Here is a 26157-nt window from a genome sequence, read left to right as displayed (position 1 = left end):
AGTCAGTTGCTAATGGAGAGTCTGAACACCATACAATGAGCCTTCCACAGCCCTCTCCACGAGGCTGAGGTCAGCTGCTTACACTACACAACTCAACTCCTGAAATCCCCTTTGATTTTTCAAGACAAGCAGGGCATCCAAATTTGTATGTGCCACGTTCAAATGTTAAAGGATTGGCTGAAAAGCTTGTGCCAGGCCAATGCAGCGTGGCTGGAGCTGTGCACATGCAGGATAGGGTCAGTTCTGCGACCTCTGTTGTAAGGCACCTCTGAGGAGTGTCTGGGAAGGGCTCGGGAAGCCTAACACAGATTTCTGTCTTCTTGCCTCTGAAGAGAAATTGGCATCTTGTCATGGACACTGTCTGGTGTTAGAGAGTTCTACCTGGCTCTGCTCCCCTACAGGAATAAGACATTCAAAAGTCAGACGGGGTCCCTGGATGTGCTGTAGGGCCATTGGGGGGCCTCTCTCTGCCACCCAAGCTCTCATCTAGGCCAAGCCCCTCCTGGGAAGGACGGATAAATCTGCTCTCCCTCAAGCTTGCTGGAAACTCTCCCAGATTTTGGCCTATGGTTTCAAAGCTTTCCTGGAGCCCCAGGAAATGCTGTGGGGTTGCCTGCCCATCCTCCAAGATTACATTTTGGTACAGTTCTGTTGCTATGACAACCAAAGGGAGGAGGTCCTGGGAAGACATGCGCAGGGGAGAGGATGCAATTGCCCTCCTGGAGTTTGGCATAGCTTCCTGAGACCAGTCCCAAGGGGAGAAGCCAAGGGGTGGCCTTCTCTGTGCAAAAAGAGAGCCATCTCTGGAATGCCCCCCAGATCCCTGCTTGCTCATGAAGAGCCCTTTCCTTGGAGAACCCAAGGGGTGAGTCAGAGCGGAGCCTCTCCCTACACGTGGTGCCTCCCCAGTAGGCCAGTGCCATTCTAATTGGGCAGCAGCAATGACGGCTGACCCACGCATTGGCGCCACCACCAGACACTGTGGGCATAGCCCACAGCGCAGCGAAACCTCCTCTTCAAGATGGTCCTTTGGTCAGTTGGCTCCCCAGGGATGCTTTTGTTTTTACGGATGTTCATCCATCAGCCTCTGGTTTACGTTTCCGCTATTGCTGTAAGAAGCAAAATGGCATTTAGAAGAAAGATGCTTGTTCGCTCCCCAAAGGCAGTCTTGACTTTTAGCACATGGCTCAGAGAAAAGCAAAACTGCCAGTTTTTCAGGAGGAGGAGATGGCCTCCCTCCAGAAATGCAGGCAAAAACACGTGTTCTCCTCGTGCAAGATGGAGCCAAGTGTGGTCTCCTTGAATCCTCCCAGAGCCCTTGGTTCATCAGGCTCCCTCCTCCCACCGCCGACTCCAGGGCATGGACCAGCACCCTCCTAGGTGCACCCTGAGAAAAGGAAAGGCAGAGGGCCCTGGGGGGGCGCTGGCCCATCACACAGAGAAGCTCCTGAGTCTCCCTGAAGGCCTGGTGGTTTCTGCCACCAGGTCTCTGATTCCCTGGCCTGTCTGGGCTGCCTGAGTGTGGCTCGGCCAGCATATGGGACCCAGATATTGTTGCTTCTGTGATTTTCCTGGCCCAGCATCACCTCTGGTCTCCTGAGGTGCAGTTGGTTTCTGAGATGACTGCCCTGTACAAGTCTGGTTTGTCTGCTCTGCTTTTCTCCCTGACTGTGCTGAGCCTCGTCAGCCAGGGGCCCTTGGGGGCCCAGCGGCCCAGCAGGAGGACCATGCGAAGCTCAGGAGTCCCCACAGGGAGCTGACTTGATTTTGCCACCTGACTCATTCTTAACCATTATGCACTCCTTTTTAGCTTCTTCTCCCTGGAAAGATTCTCTGAAAAATTCCCATTCTTTTGACAGTTGATCAATTCCTGGTGCCTCTTGTTTTCCTCCCAAGATGACGTGTGGGCCTCACGGCATCATAAGCACGTGCGAGGTGGGCCTGGTGCAGGCAGACACCGGGCCGAGGGTGTACCAGTGGGCGTACGCAGGGAGCATGGTGTCCGTGCTGGTGTTTGGTATCAGCCAAGGCTTCACTTTCACCAAGACCACGCTGATGGCATCCTTCTCACTGCACGACCGAGTGTTTGACAAGGTACAGGCTCCCCATCTTCCACCCCAGGGGCTGCATGTGCATCGGTACATCAGTCAGTGGGGTTTATTGATCACCTGCGATGTGCCAGACACTGTGCTCAGCTCTGGGGTGGACACTGCTCACGGAGCTTATAGTCGAGTCTGGGAAGAGTCTCCCAGTATCTACTTATCAACTGCAAAGGCAAACTTCAGGGAGCTGTGGGTGTGTCATGGGCCCAGGCAGGGCTGGGGGTGAAGGTGTGAGTGGTCACGAAGGTCTCCCTGGGACACTGCCCTGGAGCAGACACGTGCAGGCCCAGAGGGCATCTCCTGCTCCTGAGGACATCAGGCCCCCTCTTCATTCCGCTGTTGCCATGGAGGGCCCTGGCCGGAGCACACAGGTGTGCCCCCCATCCCACCCCGCCACACACACACAGGGGAACTTGGCCTTTTATTGCCCTGGGCAAAAAATCCCTCCCTCCTCCAAGGAGGCTGAACCCCTCCACGGTCACTCTCATCCACGGTGGTGGCGAGAAAGGGCCGCATTCTCGCTTTCCCAGGACGGCCTGGCACATTGTGTTGGCCCCCAGAAAAAACCTCAGGCCTGGCTCGCGATCCCAGCCCCAGGGAGCGCCGGACGGGGCAGGGGTGGAGGTCACCAAACAGGCACCTAGCCCCTGACCCTCCATCGTCGCCCACAGATCCTGGAGAGCCCGATGAGTCTCTTTGACAGGACTCCCTCCGGCTGGCTAATGAACCGTTTCTCCGAGGACACGAACGAGCTGGATGTGAGGCTGCTTTTTCATGCCGAGAACTTTCTGCAGCGGTTTTTCATGGTGCCGTTTATCCTCGTGATACTGGCTGCTGTGTTTCCTGCTGTCCTTTTAGTCCTGGCCGGCCTGGCTGTAGGCTTCTTCATTCTTTTACGGTAGGTCAGTGCATGATTTAAAGAGGAGCACACGAAACCTATGCATATTTGGTTAACCCTGTGCAGTGACCCGGTAGTATCCGGTGGTACTGAGTCCTTGCTGTCTTCTCTGAATGGTGGAGCACGTTGATTTTTGGTGATGTGCTAAGTGCTCGGCATACATCTGGCATTTGAGCCTCAGAGCAACGCTGAGGGGTGGATATGGCTGGGAGATTAAGTCACCGGTCCCAGGCCAGGAAATGAGCGACCGTGGTTGCTGTCTACCTGCTGTTATGTTCTTAACCGCTGGGCTTCGCCATTCCTGCTGCTGGAGGATAGAGGAGACCAGTCTCTCCGAGCTTTGAGAAACAGCCCCACCTGGCCACTGATGTGGTGAGAGAAAGGCCTTGGCTGCTTGGCACTGAGGGGTCCCCGTGCCCACCTTCCCCCACCCTGGGGGAAAGCAGGAGGGCAGCATCGGTCCCAGCTTTCCAGGAAACCCAGCTCCTCAGGCCCTGCCTCGCCCTGGGCGAGCTGGAGTTCTCAGCAGGCAGCCTGCTGGGTATTGCGTGAGGGCTAAGGATTGGAAATCAGTTGAAATTTGCAACAGGCTCCCAGCTCTGCTGCCAAACTAGCTGGAGGACCTTGGAGACGTCAGAGGAACGCTGCAGGCCTCAGTCTCCTTATCTCTAAAATGGTAATCATCGAAACATGCGCCTCGCCTGTTCTGCAAGGGTTCTCAGAGGATCAATAAGTGTCTTGTAAATTAGAAATGGGACACAATATTATACAAACTTTGAGTTTCTATAAAACTCAACGAAAGGTTTATCACGTTCCTAAATGTGCCCAGCCCTGGTCTGGACACGGAGGGTCTTGAAGAGGGTGCCCAGATTGCAAGGATTCAGCCCACAAATCGTAGACCCACGTCCACCTGTAAGCAGGAACATCACACTCAGAGCTGAGTTTTAGAAATATTCCTGTGGCCATTGCACAGTGTGGAGGGTGGATGAAGCTACAGAAGGATTGAGACAAGGCTATAGGATTGGAGACTCTTGCAGTATAGAATCTGAGTGAGAACTGAGACATAGGCAGCAGCAGTCAGGACAGAAAAGAGGTGGATTCGGGAGACATTTCGCAGATAGTCCGTTGGGGTTGGGGGATGGGAGAGGCCAAGGATGAGTCCAAGATGGGGAGTGCTGTGAAGACAGATACGAGTGATACAGGAGGAGACGCAGTTGGGGGTGATCAAGATTACCGGTTTGATTTTGGATGGTTCAAGGTTGTGGATCAAGTCCACAGATGATGCCACAGACAGTGGGGAGTGTGCGTGTAGGGATGCATGGTCAGAGAGGCTGACTCCACATTCTTGGCTGAAGCTGGCGTCGACATGGGAACTAGCACATGTGCCCTGGGAGCTGGGGGAGCCGGGCTCTCGCTTCAGTCTCCCACTGCCTCCTTCGTGACTCTGAGAAAGGACCCATGGGCCTCAGTGTCCAGATCAAGAGTTTATTGCAGCGACCAAATACAAATAATTTCTGCAAGTCCTTTACAAACCATAACAGGTCCTGGGTGCCACTTCTTAAAATGGATTCCTTGGGCTGGTGTTTGTTTTTGTAATCTGTGTGTTTGTCTGACCATTGTTCCTGTCTGTTCTCCCTTCTGTGCTGTTGACTTACTTAGTAAAAAGTTTTTCTCTGCCCTGCACCCCTACTTCTTGCTACAAGACAGGCCAGATCAGGCTGATCCAGACTGAGTTACCCAATGTTTCCAACTAACTCACTTGAGCTCTGAATGAGGTTTCCCTTCCTCTCCCCTGGGTGAGTGTCAGCTGAGTCTGGAGTCCAGATCAGATTCGCTGTCACGGGCCAGCTGCCAATGTGCGTGCCGAGGGCAGTGGTCTCGCACTCACCGGGGCCCTGGGGGAGTTACATCCCGTGGAGCATTTGGTTTTAAAATCAGCTCCTGAGGTGACAATGTTCAAATGTTGTTCAAAATTACCTTAGAAAATGTCTTTAGAAGATCGCATATTGGCAGTTGACACACCAGATCCAGATTTTCCTCCACGATTGGAACAGATCCCTTTTTCTTTGGTCGGGTACCCAGAAGTAGCTGGCTTGTATTTAGGGGCTGCACTGTGTGAAAAACACTAGTCTTCAAAGAAGAGAGTCACAGCTCGTGCAGTGAGACACATGCTGCAAGAAGCCTTCAGAACTGAGACCACAGGAAGGAGTGGCTCAAATTTCTGAGACCCCACCCTCACACACAGGGATGGGCCCCCCCAAGAGGAGAATGGCGGGCGAGCCCCTCCTCCCTGGTTAGATAGCACCGTCTGTCTTAAATTTGTCTTGAGTGCCCAGTTGGATTTGTGTGAGCTGCGGGGAGTACTGGGAGACCCCATTTGGGGCCCTCCGGGCCACTCTTGGTTTTCCCAAAACATTTTTTTTTTTTTTTTTTTTTTGTACGTGGGCCTCTCACTGTTGTGGCCTTTCCCATTGCGGAGCACAGGCTCCGGACGCGCAGGCTCAGTGGCCATGGCTCACGGGCCCAGCCGCTCCGCGGCATGTGGGATCCTCTCGGACCGCGGCATGAACCCGCGTCCCCTGCATTGGCAGGCGGACTCTCAACCACTGCACCACCAGGGAAGCCCCCGCAGCATTTTTCACAGAGGAGTCCAGGAGCTCAAGAAGGTCGAGAGCGTCAGCTGGTTCCCCTGGTTCTCCCACGTAGCCTCGTTCATGCAGGGCCTGGGAACCATCCACGCCTACAACAAGAGGGAGGACTGCGTCAGCAAGTCAGTCCTGGGCAGGTCCTGCCCCAGGGCTTCTGCTCCCTGTCAGCCCCAGCGGGAGGCCCAGAAACGCCAGCTGCTCTGGCCCTGAGGAGGGAAGTCTGGGTGGCGCGGCCTGACTGTGGACGGAGAGCCAGTAGAACGGAGGAGGTGCCCCTCACACACTAGGCCTTTCTCTCCAGTGTCCGAGGCCCCCAAAGACTCGAGCTCATCCAATGACAACCTCAGTACAGGGTTTTATGTGTTTTATTTGTTTCTCCCTAAAAGTAAAATGTGTTCAGTTCAGGAAAATAGGAGAAAACAGAAAAAAAAAAAAAAAAATCACTCATGGGCCCCCAACCCAAATCCTATTAATATTTTTGTGTATTTCCTTCCAGTCTTTTCTTTTTTTCTATTTCTGAAGCATGTATAATCATTTTTGTCTTGTTTTATTTTTAAATAGCATTTTTCATGTTATTACATATTCCTTGTAAGAGTCATTTTTAAAGACATTACATCTCACTTCGTAGATGGACCAGTTTTCTTCTTTTTAAAATGTCGGGACTAGATTAATACATTTCTCTGGAGTCCTCCAGCTCCAAACTTCTAAAACACCATATAATCACATATAATTAGTGTGTATCAATCACAGTAGGCTCACTGTGGTAACAAACAACTACAAATTTTAGGGGCTTAACACAATACGTATTTATTCTTCCTCAAGCCACACCTGAATGGGGGTCCATGGGGCAGGGGTAGGGAATTCTGCTCCACACTCAGGTACACGGCCTCTCTCCATCTGGGGCTTTTCCATCCTGAGGGCCTTGGGGACCTTTCCAGGATCCTCTGGTCTAACTGGAAGGTAAGAGGAGAGATGTGGGTGGAGGACCCCAATGAAGGCACTCATCATTTCTGCACACTCATTGGCCAGAGTTCAGTCACATGGGTACACCTAACTGCAAAGGAGGCTGGGAAATGTAGTCCAGCTGTGGCCATAGGAGGAAAAGAAGATGGAGTTTGGTGAATCTATGGCTTCTCTGCCACATAGATGGTCTTTTTCCACCCCCATCCTTTCCCTCCTTAAAATCCTAACACACACTTTAAAGTTTGTGTCTCTCTCTCCCCACCACCCACAATCTCAGTGTGTACCTGGCACCCCGGCCTGTCTTTAGTTCAGTCAGCAGCTAGCCCCGTTAACTGGCGTGACCTGAACATCATCTATCAAGAGTCCTGCATCACACATCCACCCTTCCAGTGTCCTGGTCATGGGCCATTCATCAACTCACAACCAACTGAACAGATTCAATCCTTGTCTTCCTGCAGATTCTCCCCCAAGGTTTCCAAAATGATCCTATAGGAGAGCTGAGCCCTACGCCATTGATGGGCTCTCCCCTCTTTTAATCCTTTCGTTCCTTTCATGGAGCTTCCAGAGGGCTTGGGCTTCTTACTTGTACTGCTTCTGTGAACAGACAAAAATGCTACAGCACTAAAAAAAGGTCCGAGGTCAAATTCCAATTCAATCCCCGCCAGTGATTCTGTTTCTGCACAACCTAACCAACCACACATGTAAGACCGCAGATGACTCCTAAGTCACTTAAGCTGTCAGTTGAATTTGTAGGCTTTTTAGAGACATGGTAGAAAGACCAAAGTGTTTGGAAGAATATTTTAACTAAGCTCTGGGAAAAATTAGTTGGAGTGGAAACAGAGAGGAGGGTGCTACAGGGCCCAGCCTGGGTAGTCAGAGGGGCTTCCAGCCAGAATCCTTTGAGGAGGTTTAGAACAGGATGGAGCAGCAATGCCCGAGGATGTCATGACTGCACCAATGGAGGAATCTCAACTCTTTAGGGGTTTAAGCATGGAAAGTTTTTATTTTTATTCTAATAATTTCTACCAGTTGTTCTGATGAAGCCCCTTTCCCAGTAAGTCAGGGGAACCTTCAGTGGCAATTGTGATTAATGTCCCTTCTGGTCAATGGTTAGCTCAGTCCAGTTAAAACTTCAATCTTGAAGGTACTCAGGTCACAGCCCCCCCACCCTCCATCTGCTCAGAGGTTTCGCGTGGGCATGCTGTGCTGCTCTGTGTGTCGGGCAAGGGGGCAGGGTCACTGCTGGGAAGCACCCAGTCTTTTCTTTTAAACACTCTCTCCCTTTCCCCTGAGCCTGGTTCTCTGAGGCTGGTGCAGGGGGATGGAGGTGGGGAAGGACACATCCTCAGGTGACCACCCTGTCCAGGTCATTCTCCTTTCTGCTGCTGATTTCTTCTGGTCCAGCTCCCGGTGCAGATGAGGTGTGGCAGGGGAGAGCCCCCAACGGGACCCAGGTCCCCAGCCGCTCTGCTGGGCACTGCCGATGGGCAGGCTCTGGCGGGTCCTCCCATGAGCTCCGCCTGGCAGCCTCACACTGCTTTCCTTTTATGTGGGGCCTCTTGCCTCATGCCGATCAGTGTGGCATCAAGACTGCAGCCTCACATGCCATCTTCCCTCTGCACCCCAACTCTAGGAACTGCAGGAACGGGCAGGACCCACCTTCCGTACATCTGGGGACCGAGCAGCTCCGGGGCTGGGTCTCACCTTCATCCCTCGGCGGTGTCACCTCTCTGTTGCTCTGCCCTGTGCTCCTTCTCCTCTTCGGCTCAGGGGACACGCAGCAGGTGTACAAGATGTCAGCTTTCTTTTTTTCCCTCCACCTTTATAAACAATTGCCTTGACTCTTCTTTCCCTGAACTGGGGAGGAGAACCAATCCAGCACCCTCTTTTCCTTCCTCTGCCATCACAAACATTGAGATCTCCTCACCTCCCACCCTGTATAGATCAAAGGGGTCAACGGTCATTTCCACAGGGCCTTTGGGGGGTGGCTACCTCCAAGACAGCGGTCCTTTGGAGGTAGAGTGTGAGGTTCTCAGCCCCTTTTGTTCTCAGCTGTGGGTTCCAGTTGCCAGTTCTGGGAAAGACAGAAAGAGCCCACTCAGCACCATATGCTACTGCCATGTAGGATTTCTCAAAATACGTGCAAATCAAGGATGCCCATGGCAGCAGATTTTAAAGAGTATGAATATATACTCATCTTTGTAAGAGATTCCTATATAAGAATGCATTGGGGGCTTCCCTGGTGGCGCAGTGGTTGAGAGTCCGCCTGCCGATGCAGGGGATGCGGGTTCATGCCCCGGTCTGGGAAGATCCCACATGCCGCGGAGCAGCTGGGCCCGTGAGCCATGGCCTCTGAGCCTGTGCGTCTGGAGCCTGTGCTGTGCAACGGGAGAGGCCACAACAGTGAGAAGCCCACGTACCGCAAAAAAAAAAAAAAAAAAAAAAAAAAAAGAATGCATTGGCCCTTGAGTAAAAATTCCTCTTGCCCTATTTCTCCAGTAGCCCTAACCCTAAGTCTGTGGAAGCACAGCCTGACCTCCTGTTTTGTCTGATTTCTTAATTTTAGGTTTCAGATGCTAAATGATGAAAACTGCAGCCATCTCCTGTACTTTAACTGTGCTCTCAGGTGGTTTGCTCTAAGGATGGACATCCTCATGAACATCATCACCTTCATTGTGACCTTGTTGGTGACCCTGAGTTTCTCCTCTATCAGTGCTTCATCCGAAGGCTTGTCATTGTCTTACATCATCCAGGTAACACCTAGTGTAAGGCTGGGCCTGGCCTGGAGGCTCTGGCATAGAGTGTCTCAGGGAAGATGGACATAACAGAAAACCCAACTCAATGGGTTTAAACAATAAGGAGAGCTCCGTGGTGAAGTTCACATCATTAAAAGGTCTGGTGGCTGTATGGGCTTCAGGCACAGTTGGATCATGGTCCCTGAGTTTGTCCTCCTTCTGGGATGACTTTCTTCATTGCTGTGCAATGGTGACTGGCAGCCTCTGGGGGCTATAGCAGGAAGGAAGCAGGAGAAAAGCGTTTCCTGCCCCAGCCACTGAACAAAAGCCCTGTGTTTTACTTTCACTGGATTAATTGAGGCATCCCCAAACTAATTTGTGGCTCGATGGGGTGCGGATGACTGGCTTAGGCCAAAGGATGGAGTCATACTCCATGCTGCTCTCATGTCACACACCGCTGCCCCACAATGGGGAGAGGGAAAGGAATGCTGGGGGGCAACCATGATGTCCATGACAAATAATCACCAACTTCTCTTTTTGGTTGCTTTGGTGTTTTCTTTTGAAAAATAAGAATAACAGGGAAACAATAATAATAGGGAATAATAATGATAATAGGGAAACACATGTCATTTTAGGCACTGTTGTAAGTTCTTTACATAAATTAACTCATGTATCCCCACAATAACCCATGAGGTAGGGATGCCATAATCCCGGTTTTACAGGTGAGGGGACTGAGGTCCAGAAAGACTTGTCAGAATCACACACCGGCATGTGTGAGAGCCAGGATTTGAACCCACGTCATCTGGGTCTGATACCAATCTGAGTCTGCATCTGCTCCTTGTTACATACCTCACACGTCTGTCTTTGGAAGCTGTTCCCATGCAGTCCTTATCCTCGGTGCTCTGACATTCCAGGACAGTGAGTCTGAGTGGGGGTCTGTTTCCACTTATTCTGTTCAAGACTGGGAACAGAATAAAGTCAAATCTCTCTTCAAGTGGAAAAATTTCTCCTTTTCCTCCTTTATTCCTTTTTCTCCTCTTGATAATTTCCTTGTCTCCCTTCCCTTTGTTTTCCTTTTCTGTCATTCATATTGGTTGAATATTGGTTTTCTTGCATCAGTCCTCTATGTTTCCTTTCTTTCATCTCAGTTTCCATGTTCTTGTTTTTTTATCTTTATTCTGGGAATTTTCCTTTGCTTTGTCATTCGGCCATTCTCTTGAATTTGAAGATCATATGTTCGTATACTTAATTTCCACAAACTCTTTCTTAGTCTCTGAGTTTTTAAGCAAATCATTTTAAAATGGGTGCAACATATTTTTAATCTCTCTGAGGATATTAATTGCACCTCCTCACCTTTCTTTTTTCTTTTTTTTTTTTAAAAATTTTATTTATTTATTTATTTATGGCTGTGTTGGCTCTTCGTTTCTGTGCGAGGCTTTCTCCAGTTGCAGCAAGCAGGGGCCACTCCTCATCGCGGTGCGCGGGCCTCTCACTATCGCGGCCTCTCTTGTTGCGGAGCACAGGCTCCAGACGCGCAGGCTCAGTAATTATGGCTCACGGGGCTAGTTGCTCCACGGTATGTGAGATCTTCCCAGACCAGGGTTCAAACCCGTGTCCCCTGCATTGGCAGGCAGATTCTCAACCACTGCGCCACCAGGGAAGCCCAGCTCCTCACCTTTCTTAAACTCTCCTTTCTTATTTGACTGATACCTGTTTTTTCCAGGGTCAGTTTTTTTGTTTGTTTGTTTGTTCATCTGGTTCTTGCTCTTTCATGCCATTGGTTTTGTTCATATGTCTCTTGATCCATTTGTGGTTAAGGCTGAGAAACTTGGTTGGATTTTCATGTTTTCATCTGCCTTTGTATATGCCTTGGTAGGTCTCTCCTGATGGGACGTTTTATAACTATGGATAGGTTGGTTGGACTTTTCCACAGGCTGGCTTCACTTCAGGAAAGCAGCCAGAGAGCTGGCCTTCAGACACCCAAAGGCTAGATTTAAAGAGATTTTATCTAGGATACTATTCTGGGAGCCCCATTTATCCCCAAGTCATTTATCCACTTTCTTTAGGGAAGTGTGTGTGTGTGTGTGTGTGTGTGTGTGTGTGTGTTTTGGCCTAGGGATAAATTGCCCAGCTACCTCTGGTTGGGAGGAAGAAGAGGAGGGGCAGGAAATGGGCCCAACGGGAGTAGCTGTCTATACGCCACCTCAGTCTGTCTCTTTGTGGACCCCTTCTCTTACCTGGAGCCTCTCTGACTTCTGCTGGAAGAAGGTTGTGGAAGCTCCTGCAGCACACTCTGCCTCCATCCTATCAAAAGGCTTTTATCCTCTTTCCATCTTCCAGAAATGTGTAACTCTCTCCTTCAATGATATCTCTTGATATCTCTTCCCAAGCCCCTTGCTGTTAACGGTCTATTCCTTTTTGCAATCTCTGTACTATCATTTTAATAATATTTTGGAAAGGAAGAGGAACAAATATATGCTCAGGACTCTATGTTAAGTGAGGGAAATGAGTTTTCCTTGGGTAGGCAGTTTCCCTCATTGATGGATGATTTTTTTTTTTTTTTTTTTTTTTGTGGTACGCGGGCCTCTCACTGTTGTGGCCTCTCCCGTTGCGGAGCACAGGCTCCGGACGCGCAGGCTTAGCGGCCATGGCTCACGGGCGCAGCCGCTCCGCGGCATGTGGGATCCTCCCGGACTGGGGCACGAACCCGCATCCCCTGCATCGGCAGGTGGACTCTCAACCCTGCGCCACCAGGGAAACCCTGATGGATGATTTTATTTGTTGTTACCTAGTAAAATATTAAACAGATGATGTTGAATAGATTCCCTTACTTGGTCCAAGTGAAACCGCTTTCCTCCACTGAGGTTATGCTCTTGGGATATATCACCAGCTTTCTATGAGATTGTTTTCAAACATTCCTGTGAGGCTGGAGAATTTGCACATCTCAAGATCTAGGGGGTGTTTCCCCTCCAGCTGGCTTTGGAGCTTTATTGAGCATTAGCCCCCCTTTGGAGAATACAGAAAATCCAGCTGACAGAGCTTCCCTTGAGAACAGAGGAGACTCCCTAGGTGGATGAGAAATTGGTGTGAAGTCCCACAGAGCAGAAAGTGAGTGCAAAGTAACATCACATAACATCACAGACGAGGATGAGCACTTCCTGGGGCCAGCACTGTGCTGATAAGGGATTTCTAACCCCATGGAGGGCTGCCCGGGGCCCTGAGAAGCTGATACCCTTGAACTTAACAAAATACTTATATGCCCTTCTCAAGAGCAGAGTTCATTCATTCACTCAGCAGATGTGTCCACTGAGCACCTGCCAGGAGCCGGAACCATGCCAGCTGCTGTGGGTTCAGCAGTGAACAAGCTGAACAGGTCTCTGCACTCATGGAGCTTACATGCTAGTGGGATATAAAGGGATATAAAGTGGGATGGAATAAATAAGTGCGCAAGTAAATAAATAAGGAGACTTCAGAAACTGTTGAACTGTTATGAAGATAATGAAGCAGGGTAATTGACTGTAAGTGGGGAAGCAGCATTAGACCCCCATATAGTCAGGGAAGGCCTCTGCCGGGAGGTGACTTGCAAGCTGACACCTGAATTTGATAAAGAAGGAGCCAAGGAAGTGCTTCAGTCTGAGGGCCCAGGGAAGGCTGGGGGTAGGCAGGAGACTGGTGCCTTTGGGGAACTCAGAAGCTCCTGTGGCCTGAGCAGGGTGGTGGAGAATACGATATGAGGGGTCGGTGGGGCTCCGTCAGCCGTGGGCAGGGGTGTCACCTGTCTTCTAAGAAAGGCTTTCTCGCCTGCAGCACTGTGGACATTTGGGCCAGATAATCCTTTTTGACAGGGGCTGTTCTGTGTGTTGCAGGATGTCAGCAGTCTTTCTGATCTCTAACTAGGAGATGCCAGTAGAATCTCCCGCCTCCAAGGTCGTGACAACCTAAAATGTCTCTAGACATTGCCAAATGTCCCAGGGACAGGGTTCCTAATCACCCCGGCTGAAAGCCAGTGCCCTAAGAGAAATGGGAAGCCAGTGGCATGTGTAAAGCTGGGAGGCAGCAAGGGAGGCCCACTGAGATGAGCTCTCGGAGGGTCTGGACCCACACTGCTCTCACCTCATCCACCTGCTCAGGACACACTGCCTCCTTCCTGTTAAGGCCCCTTGCTGCTACCCAGAGTTTGCTTGGCAGACTCTTATCATGAATGCTTCAGCACACACCATCTTCTTAATCACCCCAACTAAGGTAACGCCCCAGCCCAGCCCTAGCCCCTCTTTCACATCTTACCATATAACTGACATTCTTAGGGTTCCTTGACATTGACTGTGTCTCATCCCGCCGGCCCACTAGAATGCAAGCCCTGGGGCTTCAGTGGTCTTGTCTATCACGTTCACCCCTGGGAAACCAGCCCCAACTGTGCCGGCACCCAGTCACTGCTCACCTAGTGAAGGCCTGGTCCTTCCTCCAGCCCACTAGCCCACCCTGCGACTGAGGCAGGTGCTGTTGGTGGCCCCCCTTCCAGGGCAGGCCAGCTGGCCTCCCACTGCTGCGGGAAGGTGCTCAGTTCAAGGCTGAGGCAGGTTGCACCTGCGGTATGGTGAGTCCTCCCAGCGCCTCAGCAATGCCTGCAGGGAGTTAGGGGAGATGGAGCCGCATCCTCGGGACAAGTCAGGTGTGTTCCGTGCGGACTCCCAGGACCCCCAGGGGTGTCAAGCTTCAGTTGCCCTTCAGAGCCCACTGGACTCTCCTCCTCTGTGCCTCAGTTCTCCCAGCTCCTACTGGGACTTTTTGGGTCCACCTCCTGGAGGTGTTTCCTAGGGCTGCTGTAACAAATTATAAACTAGTGGTTTAAAACCAGAGAAATGTATTCTCTTATGGTCCTAGAAGTTGGAAGTCTAGAATCAAGGTGTCTGTAGGGCCATGTTCCCTTGGAAAGCTCTAGGGGAGAATCTGTTCCTTGTCCCTCCCGGCATCTGGTGGCTGTTGGCTTCCTGGTCTTGTAGCTGCATCCCTCCAATCTCTGTCCTGTCTTCATGTCTCCTCCTCCTCTGTCTCTTATATGGACACTTGTTGGATTTAGGGTCCACCCAAGTAACCCAGCTTGATCTCAAGGTCCTTAATTACACCTGCAAAGACCCTTTTCCTAATGAGGTAGCATTCAAGGGTCCCAGGGATTTGGATGTGGAATATCTTTTGGGGGGACCTCCATTCAACCTGCTTGCCCTCAAATCTCAGGGTTGGCTTCTGGGGGATCCTGGCCTAAGGTGGGTGACCTTAGCAGGCCACCGTCTAAGCCTAGAGTTTCTCATGTCCAAAGCAAGCAGATGGGCTTGATGGTTTTCTTCCACTTCTGATACCTGTGGTGATTGGGTTTCAGGTGCTTCCAGGATGCAGGTGGGATAATCGGGGAGGGCACAGAGGTGCAGGACCCTACCAGGTGGCCGCAAGCGCTGGGTTTCCAACAGTGCGGAGGCCCTGGGAGAATTCCTGCTCACAGCAGTTCCCCACCCCTCCAACCAAGAAGCTTGTGCCTGAGCAGTGCTGTGATGGGATGACTCTGCCCATCTGGAGTGCCAGGGAGAATATAATTACCATTTGTTTCTAAATACAAAAGAAGTGTTTAAAGGCAAAACACCCCAACAGGAGTGTCTTTACATCTGGACACTTGGCTGGGAACGCAGGCCTGCTTTTGGTGTGGTCCTGAGTGAGACGGAAGGGGTGACTCACAAGCCGGCCCTGCAGGCAGACAGGGCTCTGACTGTGGCTGCTTGTCGCCCCCTCCACAGCTGAGTGGGCTGCTCCAAGTGTGCCTGCGGACGGGGACGGAGACCCAGGCCAAGTTCACCTCCGTGGAGCTGCTCAGGGAGTACATTTCGGTAAGAAATCAGTGCAAGAGGAGGAGCCAGTTAACTCTGGCAGAATTTAGGTATTTGATCTTTTTACATGTGAAAGGGATCTCTTTAAAAATTGAAATCGGACCACAACCCCTTTTCTTAACACCCATATTTACAATATAGTCTAAAGTCCTTGATGATGAGGGAGAGGTTCTTTTCAAAAAAATTTCCTCAAGGGCTGTTTCTGTACACAGAAGAGAGAATTCAGTGGCTTACTTTAGTTTCTAAAAATTAATACTTATTTGACTAAAATTGTAAATTGAAAAAAACTGTCTTCTTTAAAAGCTTTTATGTTCCCCTTACAAATCCTGCTATTCTTTGAAAAGCAGTCTTGCCAATTCAAGCAATCACTTTTAAGGGCCTTTGAACAGCATTTGGCCCCTTTTAATTAAATACTTTAAAACATTTTAAGCTGCATTTTAAAATTTAATGCATTCCATTTCCTTTTTAAGTACCTCGATAATCTGATTTAACAAACAAACCTTCCTGAGGTTATATAAATCTAATAAATTAAACTTATAAATATGGTGAGCTTTAAGTTCTCATGACAATCCCAATGCTGTATATAAATAGTAAGTTTTTAAACTTAAAACCATGTTAAAATAAGTTATTCAATTTTACATTTTAAATTAGAATCACAAGCCTGAATGTTATTAACATTATGAATACTTAAAGCACCAAATATGCAGATTCCATAAACTAAAAATACTACTATTCCAATCATGCTTCTCTTAAATATTATTATTACTAATTCTAAATCTTCTAGGGATTAAAAATACTCACTGTCTAGGAATACAATTCTTTTCTCAGCTAATTGTGGTTGCCTATCGACCAGCGATGTGGGCTGGTCAGCCACCCTAATGGGGAACACGGGAGCTCTATTTCTCCCGGTTAACAGGTACTTTATAATTCAGAGGAGGGGTTAGTCTTATAATGCAGTCAAGTTGCTCTCCTCCTTAATTGGAGGAAATTTGCATTTCTTGGGCTCTTATAAAACTTTAATTCCTTTTCCATGTAACTCTGAACTTGACACCCGGTGCTACTGTCATCTTCCTGCTTCTAACACCACAGTGACTCTTGCAGATAATGAAATTGTATCTGATCGAATTCTGCAAATCTCAAGGCTTGGTCTGGATTTGTCACACAGCTTCAAGGTCACACTGCTGACACTTGCCCAGGCTCACAAGGCCCAGTATGAGCTGCCACTTACAGTCATCCATTCTTTTCACTAAGCTCTAGCCACACGACTTTTCTTTCTGTTCCTCAAAGTCCCCACACTCATTCTGGCCTCAGGGCTTTTGCACTAGCTGTCTACTCTGCCTGGAATGAATCTTTCTGTAGCTGACATCTTCTCAGCATTCCAGGTCTCAGCTCGAATGTCACATCCTCACAGATGCCTTCCTCAACACTTAAGTAACTTTTACCCCTCCTACACTTCCACCCCACACATTGTGTGTTCTGTTACAATACTCTGTTTTATTGTCTTCATTTCTCATCTCTTTTCTTGTTTATTATCTGACTTCCCCACTGCAATGTGAGTTTCTGGAGTGCAGTGGCCTTATTGGTCTAGTTCACCAGCATGAATACCAGTACCTAGAATTGTGTGAATGAATGAATGAATGAAATGAATGGAAAAGCAAATGACTATTAACCCATCATTTGTTATTCTGCTTTTCAGACCTGTGTTCCTGAATGCACTCACCCCCTCAAAGTAGGGACCTGTTCCCTCGACTGGCCCAGCCGTGGGGAGATAACATTCAGAGACTATCAGATGAGATACAGAGACAACACTCCCCTTATTCTCAACGGGCTGAACTTGAACATCCAGAGCAGGCAGACAGTTGGGATTGTTGGAAGAACAGGTTCTGGTGAGGACAAGCTCTGATTGTGTTTCTTTTAGGTTGTTTTCTTTGCATTTCCACTGGGCATGCTAGTTAAATCACACCAGAGGGTGATGTGCATGCGTGGCGGATTGGTTGTTTTTTCCCTGACATCTCTTTACTATAAATTAGGATTTCAGGTTGGATGGATGTGTGGAGTTAGAAGTAAACACACATCAGTTTTTGAATTAATTAAATGAGAATCATTCTGGTGAGATGAGGCCCAGAGGATGAGTCATGTGTTAATAGCCCCTGCAGGGATGGACCGGTTAACTGTATTAGGGTAGCTAAGTGCCCCTGCAGAGTGGGATTTCTGTCTGCACAAGGCCATTTTCATTGCATTAAAAATTCCCTTGATTAGATAGATACTCAGGTATGATGAAATACAAACTGATGTTTGATTTGCTGCTGTTGTATTTATCGTTCCCAGGCAAGTCGTCCTTAGGAATGGCCTTGTTTCGTCTGCTGGAGCCTGCCAGTGGCACAATCCTCATTGATGGCATGGATATCTGTACTGCTGGTTTGGAAGACCTCAGAACCAAGCTGACTGTGATCCCCCAGGATCCTGTCCTGTTTGTAGGTACAGTAAGGTAGCTGTTTTTGATCGTTGTGCATCCGTATTTTTGGATAGTGAAATCAGACCAGCAAGAGCTTTGTGAAGCGCCCACGCCATGGCGGGCCTGGGGCTGTCCTATCCTGAGATGCTCACAAGCCTTGGGAGGAGCTGAGGACTAGGGGCCTGAACATTACTTGTGTTTTATAAGCTACATCACAAATACGCAAGATGCTTATGTGCAGGGTGAGCAGACATCCCAGTTGGCCCTGGAGGAGCCCTGATTTATGCCTGTTTCAGCATCCTATCAGGTTTAGCAGTGGCCACTCCCTGAATTACCCCAGTTTGCACAATCAGATAAATGGTTATTCTACGTATGTAGCTATCCTTTCGGAAGTACGTCAATTCATTCCCACTAAGAAGTGAACAGAAACTGCTCAAGTCCAAGAACAGTAGGGTTGCAACTTTTGCAGAGCTCAAGATCTGTTGTCAAGGCACAGGGAGAAAACCACAGTTACTCACTTACCCCAGTGTAGTGGCTGCCCCTCTAACAAGAGGGACATTTCCCCCATTGAGTACCAAATGAAGTAGGGGGCTGTATTGAGTGTTGAATGAAAAGGACCTTCCGCGTCTTGAAATGCTAGACTCACACCCTGCATGTAAGGTGCTCACCCTCTGCAAGGCCCGGGAGCTGCAGATACAGCTCTTGCCTCTGAAGGCAGAGTGAACACACCGGGAGGTGGAATTGCTCGCTGCATCTCTCTCTGCCAAGAATTTGCATGAGGTCAGATCCGCTCTGCTGCACACGGCCATGGAGAGGACCAAATGTGTCTCCCCGGTGCCTCGCTTGGGGCTATCTCTTGGCAGGGTTGGTGGTCTGCCCGCCTTGGTGGTTTCTGCTGCATCCCAGAGTCATGGGTCCTCGGTCTCTTGGCCTGAGGTTGGTATTTCATGAACCACTGCCCTGGGCTAAGCACTGCTCTTGTTGCTGTGGCGTCATCACACACCACCTCCCGCTCTCCCCCTCATGCTGTAGAAAACATGCTCTCCCATCCTCTCGTCCTCAGAAATTCAGCTTCCTCTCCTTTCCTTCATTGCAGGTACAACTTGGATCCCTTTGCGAGTCACAGCGATGAGATGCTCTGGCAGGTTCTGGAGAGAACATTCATGAGAGACACAGTAGGTCTCTGGGGCTGGCCGGGATGAGTCCGATTCCCAGCACCAGTGCCCCAGACGCCTGGCTCAGGTTTAGATTTGGCCAGTTGTTTGTTGGCACCACATGTGTCAATCCTAATTGCTCCTTGTTAAAAGCAACAATAGACAGTATTTATTAGGCCACTGCAATGATTCAGTCAAGAGCGCTACGTGCATTGTCTCAGTTGGTCCTGACTACAACCCTCTGAGGTTGGTACTCCTACCCCTACTTTTAGAGATGCAGAAACTAAGACTCAGGGTAGTCAGGTGTGAGTAGCAGAATGGAGACTTGACCCCAAGCCCATCTGACTCTAGACCAGAGGAAGTGCCCTACTGCTCTGCCAATAGCCTCATTTGCTTATTGAAGCAGATACACTCTGGGAAGGTGAGAGGGCATGGCATGGAATGAACCATTTGTGAGATGGAACCCTGTCCTATAAGAGCTGCAGCTGGGGTCCGCGGGTGAGCGTGGCCACCTCTGCAGCCCAGAGGGAATTTTTTTTCCCAGGACTTGGTACCAAGGTGAGCATCGCCCAAAGCCACTCTGACTTGTCCTGCTAGATAAATCAGACCCTGTCTTTACCTTTCCTCGATGACCAGAAAACTCCATCCCATCTCCATTTTATGCATAGAAATAAGGATCCTGAAAGCCATTTGCACTTGTTTGTGTTTCTCTGGAGCCATATGTGCATCATTTGTCCTCTTTTGGCAAGGTGTCTACGGGGTTCGATGAATCGCACTGTGATTTTAAATTATGAATGACTGCCTACTCCTTGGTCTTTCCCTGGTGCCTGTTCGCAATATTGAAATGATTGTTGTTTTGCACTTTCTTTTCCGCAGTAAAATAAAACCAGCCGATAAATGCAAGAGAAGGGGGCAATCAATATGGAGGATACAGGACAATTTTATAGATCATCAGCACAATATGGCATTCTCTGTGTTCTATAGACAATGAAACTCCCAGAAAAATTATAGGCAGAAGTCACAGAAAATGGAGAAGACTTCTCAGTAGGGGAACGTCAGCTGCTTTGTATGGCCCGAGCGCTTCTCCATAATTCAAAAGTAAGGAAACAACGCGGAAAACGGATTGGTCCAATTTTGGATATTTCCTGCCAGGAGGTAGAGCCAGGCGTTTGTCTTTCAATAAAGAGAGAGCAATTGGGCCATTTAAAAACCGATCACTTTTTCTTAAGACAAAGTTGTGAGGGGAAAAAATTGAAAAATAACAGCCATTTACAGCAATAGCACCTGCCTCCCCTGGGCCTTTCCCCGGGACGTCTTGCTTAGGTATTATCTCTGTCCTCCTAAGTCGTTTGGGTTTGAGAAATCTGCCTCTCAACTTTTTCCCTTTGTCCCTGAATGATTCTGAGGCCTGATAAACAGTACTCAAGATACTAAAGAAGGCCTTCAGAATGCCAGGATATAAGGTCTGTAAAATTTATACTCATTTTTCTTAGTGACTTAGCCATCTTTGCTTACTGATTTCAGAGAAGGGATTGCTGTTGCTTTAGAAATCCCATTCTCTGAACCCTGATCAAAGTGTAACGCATCGTGTGTGCTCTCTGCATGTGCTAACGACAGGGAAGGGAGCAAGCATGCATTCAGTCCTGACTGTGGCACTACACAGTACTGAGTGGTTGATGTGTTGTCTTTGCATTTCGTGTTCATGATAAGGTGTAACCCCCTTTTACAGACAAAGAAATGGAGCCTTGGGAAGTCAAGTAATTTAGCCAAAGTCAAGCAGAGTTAGAGCTGAACTCAAGCCCTCTGACTGGCAAACCAGCACTGTGGCAGGCAGAATAATGGCCCCCCCAATGATGCCCATGTCCTGATACCTGGAATCTGTGAACATGTTACCTTACCTGGGAAAAAGGGGCTTTGCAGATGTGATTAAGTCAAGGATCTTGAGATGGGGAGATTATCCTGGATTACCTTGGTGGGCCCAGTGTAATTACACAAGTCTTTATAAGGGGAGGAAAGAGAGTCAGAAAGAAAGAAGAAATGCAACAATGGAAGTAAAGGTTAGACTGATGCCAGAAAGAGGCCACGAGCCAAGGAATGCAGGCAGTCTCCAGAAGCTGGAAAAGGCAAGAAAACCATTTATTCTCTTGAGCCTGCAAAAGAAATGCAGTCCTGACAGGACTTTGGCTTTAGGACTTCTGACCTCCAGAACTGTAAGATAATAAATTTGTTTTGTTTTGAGCCTCTAATTTGTGCTAATTTGTTATAGCAGCAGTAGGAAACATAACAAGTACTGTTATTATATCTCATGCTAACTCATGTAGTACAGTAGGTAAAGACCATGGGGCATTTCTTCTTACTGGTTTGTAGGGTTAGAATAAGCAATTCACAAAAAGGGGAGCAAAGAATATACAACCTTGTTTCTCTAGCAAGTCCCTCTGAGGAAGATGAAGGTGGTGTGATATGACTTTTATTCTCTTGTTCTTTTTCTAACTTTCTGAGATGGATACTTAGCTCATTACTTTTCAGCCCTTCTTTTTTAATAAATTGAACTAAGACTATAAGTTTCCCTCTAGGTATAGCTTTGGCTTGGTGTGACTTTCACAATGCTCCTTCCTCAACAGATCATTCTCCTTGATGAAGCCACTGCCTCCATGGACTCTAAGACTGGTACTCTTGTTCAGAGCACCATCAAAGATGCCTTCAAAGACTGCACTGTGTTGACCATTGCCCACCACCTCAATACGGTCCTCAACTGTGACCGCATCCTGGTCCTGGAAAACGGGAAGGTGCAGGAAGTTGGCGTCACCTCTCCAGAGGCTTCAGTGGTTTGGGCTCTGTGGTGGGTGGATATTTTCTGACAATTTCAGCTCTCCTTCTCTGACTTTCAGGTGGTCGAGTTTGATAAGCCTGAAGTCCTTGCTGAGAAGCCAGATTCTGCGTTTGCGATGTTACTAGCAGCAGAAAACAAAGTCTGACTATAAAGGTCCCCATAGGGGCCACATCAGCTGATTTTAGAGGAAGAGGAGGCTGTGTGAGATGAGTCAGATGTGCCTGCAGGGGGAGGGGCCGTTATCTCAGGGGGCAGCTCTGGTCCACCATCCCTCCCACGCCTGGAGCACAGGCAGAGCTGGGGTGGAAGTTGTTTCCTTGCCTCGCCCAGCACATACCTCCTGACCTCACTTGAAGGGCATGGGTCTGGTCCTAGATGATGAACAGAGGCAGAAGAAGCTTGTGGGTTAAAAAACTGCCCCTCACCTTCTAAAACCCTAACCATCCCTCATGTGTCCTTACCATTACCACCTCAGTGCCTGGGAATGGAACCATTGTAACTTTCAGTTAAAAACTGGTCAAACAGAATGGAAAAATGCCTAAGGATGGACTTTGTAAAGGTTTCCTGCCTTGTTATCAGAAGGGAAAAGAGCAGAGTTTTCTTCCTGCTTAACTCCTATTCACATCTATTTGGAGTGTGTGACAAGCAGTAACTACACAGATCTGTAGCATGAAAGATTGATTACAGTGTTTGGTGAAATTAAAAAAAAAAATCATATCGTATGTCCCATTTGCTCTATTAGAATAAACAGGGAAACAAAATGTTGGAGTTTTTCTGTAAATTACATTTTTATATCTTCTATATTGGTCATTAAAATGCAGTAGGAAATTAAACTACCCTGAAAGGTTGCCTTGCAATTATTTTGCTGAAGATATTCCAGTTTCTGTACTATTTACTCTCACAGACCCTCTTTGCTTTCTCCATTGACTCAGTAACAAACCTCCACAGCGTTTCCCAAATAAAACCTTTCTTTCCAGCCTCAAAGTTTGCTATGACGGAGGCAGTAAAGACATAGTCCCAGCAGCCCAGGAGTGAGTGGCATGGGGCAGCCGTGGCCAGTGAAGCCCCCACCCCACCCCTTCTTAGTCTTGGTCCCATCCTTCACCCTATCCATCCAAACATGGAGGAAGGCAAGCCTGGCACATAGTACTCAAGAATGAGTGACATGAGTGCATGACACCATGATGAACTCATCCTGGCAGGTACCTGCCATCTCCCTACTCCCAGGGTATATTTATATGTTAAGGGTTTAATCTGGAGAGGCTGAGATTTAGGGCACACAAGCCATCCACTAGCATCTCAAAGGCTGGGTTTGTGGCATGTGCTTCCAACAAATCAGTCTCCAGCTCTCCTCTGGCCAGGCCTGGGCAGGTGTCTGCAGGACCAGAGGTGAAGCAGGCACAGCTGGCTGCAAGTAGAGCTCCCCGTCTGGTGACCGTTAGGGCCCTGGCTAAGGTAGCTGGGCAGCAATTCTGCCATCAGCAGAGGGCACAGAGCAAGAAGGATGTGGTTGAAAGGCCACGAGTGAGGGGGCTCTGTTCACGGCAGCTCCATGCCAAGTTCAGATCTCCCTGTGAAGGGACACAGTGCATCTTAGGACGGTTCACTGTCCTGACCTGATTCTTGCCTTATCACAGTATGTGAGGCTGATCTGAGGTCTTCAAATCCGCATGCACTGGGCTCTGGAGCAGCTACTCCAGGCTGAGTGTGGCCTTCACTTTGATGGATGGATGTCCAGTGACTCCTCCGTGTGGCAAGCAGACCAGGCAGTCTGTGCTGCTCGTGGAAATCCATGCCAGCTGTGTGATGGAGGAGGATGCTCTGTTTTCTACCAACTCAGCACCAGCCAGACAATCAGTCTATGATTTCAGGAAGGTGTTTCCAGGAGGGCAGGAGTGCGCCAAGGCTACGAAGATCCCTGTGGCTCATTCAGACGCACTAAAGTATGAATCATCTCCTGCTGCTTGTTTTTGCCCATGCTCCCCTTGGCTTGTACTGTCCAGATGAGAATACCAATCCTGACTCACCCCTGTGATGTGCCAGGCACCGTGATAAGCATTTTTACATGAGTAATTTCATTGACTCTTCACCTCACAGCAGGAGATGGACGCTTTTATTATTCCCATCTTCCAGAGGTAGAAACTGAGGCTCACTGAGGTTAGTAGCTTAGCTATAGATGTACAAAAGGAAAAAACAGAGGCAGGATGTGAACCCTAACCAGTCTGACTCTAGCACCCTGCTCCTAACCCCTCCACAAGAGCCCCTCACGCCCATCCCGCTCATCCTGTAGCAGGGACAGTGATGGTTGTCAGGATGGCACCCAGCAAATAGCGATTTCCGGAGGGATGACTGTTGCTTGCATGTGCAATGGCATGGATTGGTCTCAGGGAGCCCTCCCCTCCCACCCCTATTGTCACTGAAATGTTGGCCAGGGCGAAAGTATGTTGAATAATAATAACCAATGTTTAGCCAGTACAGGCAGACTTCGGAGATTCTGCAGGTTTGGTTCCAGACCATGGCAATAAAGCAAATATTGCAATAAAGTGAGTCACACATTTTTTTTGGTTTCCCAGCGCACATTAAATTTATATTTGCACTACACTGTAGTCCACCAAATGTGCAAGAGCATTATGTCTAAAACAAAGTACATGTCTTAATGAAAAAATATTTTATTACTAAAAAATGCTAACCATCATACAAGCCTTCAGTGAATCATAGTAACATTAAAGGTCACTGATCACAGATCACTATAACAAATACAGTAATAATGAAAAATTTGAAATATGGTGAGAATTACCAAAGTGTGACAGAGAGACAAGAAGTGAGCAAATGCCATTGGACAAATGGCACTGAGAGACTTGCTCGAGGCAGGGCTGCCACAGACCTCGGATTTGTAAAAAACGCAGTATCTGTCAAGTGCAATAAGGCAAAGAGCAGTCAAGTGCGGTGTGCCTGTAGTCCTCAAAACACAGACTGAGTTCATCGAATCCTCACCATATTGCTGTGGGGAAGGTACCGGTGTTACCTTCATATTACGGTTGATGACACTGAGGCACTGAGAGCCCCTGGACCAACGTCACACAGAGAGTGAAATCTGAATCCAGGCAGGCTGGTGCTGGAATGTGTGCTCTGCTGGAAACCTGACACTCTCCAGGTGAGAAAGAGCCCAGTGTTCAGAGCTGTAAAACCTGTGTCAGAATCAGGCTCAGTTATGCCGTGGTAACAAACAGCCTCACAGCTCAGTGGTTTATTTCCCGTTCACATGACATGTCCACCATGGGTCGTCTGTGCCTGTGCTGTTTATCTTCTTCATCCTGCAGCCCAGGCTGGCAGAGCAATCAGAAGTGCCACGTGCCACTTCACCACATTTCATGGGCAACAAGTCACATGGCCATTCCTGAGTTCAACAGGGAGGTGAGGCATGTACTCCACCTGCGGGGGTTGGGGGACATGACAAGGCACATGGTCAAGCTTGTCCTTGCAGGGAGTTGTATAATCCACCTCTTGGTAGGGACAGCAGATATTTTGAACAACATTACAACCTACCACAGCCTGGGTTTGGGTGTTAATTTTGGCACTGAGTGGCTGTGTGATCTGGGGAAAGTAGCTTGCTCTCTCTGAGCCTCCATTCCCTCATCTGTAAAATTTGGGGGTTTGAACTGAGTTCTTTTCAGTCTTGACTTTCAACAGGAGGAATAAAAAGGAGATATGGGGGCTTCCCTGGTGGCGCAGTGGTTGAGTGTCCGCCTGCCGATGCAGGGAACACGGGTTCGTGCCCCGGTCCGGGAGGATCCCACATGCCGCGGAGCGGCTGGGCCCGTGAGCCATGGCCGCTGAGCCTGCACGTCCGGAGCCTGTGCTCCGCAATGGGAGAGGCCACAACAGTGAGAGACCCGCGTACCGTAAAACTGGAATTTGGACTTCCAAGGGGATTATAGTGAACCCTAAATGTAATTAAACATTTTTGTAAATGTTAACTTTGTAAAGTAACTTGAACAAGGTTTAACTGAGTTCCGACTCTTCCTTTAATGTCTACTTTGATGCTCATTAGGACATTAGAAGGACTTTGAAATTTTTATTCTCACTTTATTTGGTGCCCCAGTTTTGCTGTCTTCTCTTAATCTGCCTGTCTATTAGGTGATCATACGTTCAATCTTATGACTTAGAACTTCTCAAATATCCTTTATTAGGTGCCAGCAAAGAATAGAATAAGCCACCAATAAGCATTGTTATTATAAATTAATAACAAATTGCCCGTGACATGCTTCAGAACGGCTGATCTAGAGTGGGGATGGCAAACTACAGCCCATATGCCAAATCCAGCCTGCCTGTTTTTATAAATAAAGTTTTATTGGAATGCAGCCATCCTCCTTTGTTAATGTATTACCTCTGGCTACTTTTTGGCAGAGCTGAGTAGTTGCAACCAAATGCATGTCCTCAAAGCTAGAAATATTTACTCTCCTGGCCCTTTACAGAAAAAGTTTAGGCATTGCTGTGTA

The 26157-nt window shown here is 48.6% G+C and overlaps 1 protein-coding gene across 1 annotated transcript in view; it reads left to right on the top strand.

The window, feature by feature from the left end:
- LOC132415813 (ATP-binding cassette sub-family C member 12-like) overlaps positions 1-21803 on the top strand; it is a 58875-nt gene extending 37072 nt beyond the window's left edge. Inside the window, 11 exon segments of the mRNA XM_059998920.1 lie at positions 1895-2094; positions 2774-3000; positions 5633-5770; positions 9178-9364; positions 15130-15219; positions 16916-17105; positions 17548-17707; positions 18771-18849; positions 19813-19926; positions 21450-21614; positions 21717-21803. Coding sequence (XP_059854903.1) covers positions 1895-2094; positions 2774-3000; positions 5633-5770; positions 9178-9364; positions 15130-15219; positions 16916-17105; positions 17548-17707; positions 18771-18849; positions 19813-19926; positions 21450-21614; positions 21717-21803 — 1637 coding nt within the window.
- The last annotated feature ends 4354 nt before the right edge of the window (positions 21804-26157 follow it).

Source organism: Delphinus delphis, chromosome 20 (assembly GCF_949987515.2).
Source record: "Delphinus delphis chromosome 20, mDelDel1.2, whole genome shotgun sequence".
In the NCBI taxonomy this organism is placed as follows: domain Eukaryota; kingdom Metazoa; phylum Chordata; class Mammalia; order Artiodactyla; family Delphinidae; genus Delphinus; species Delphinus delphis.
The sequence above is the reverse complement of the archived record's forward strand: the minus strand, read 5'-3'. Positions and strand labels throughout refer to the sequence as shown.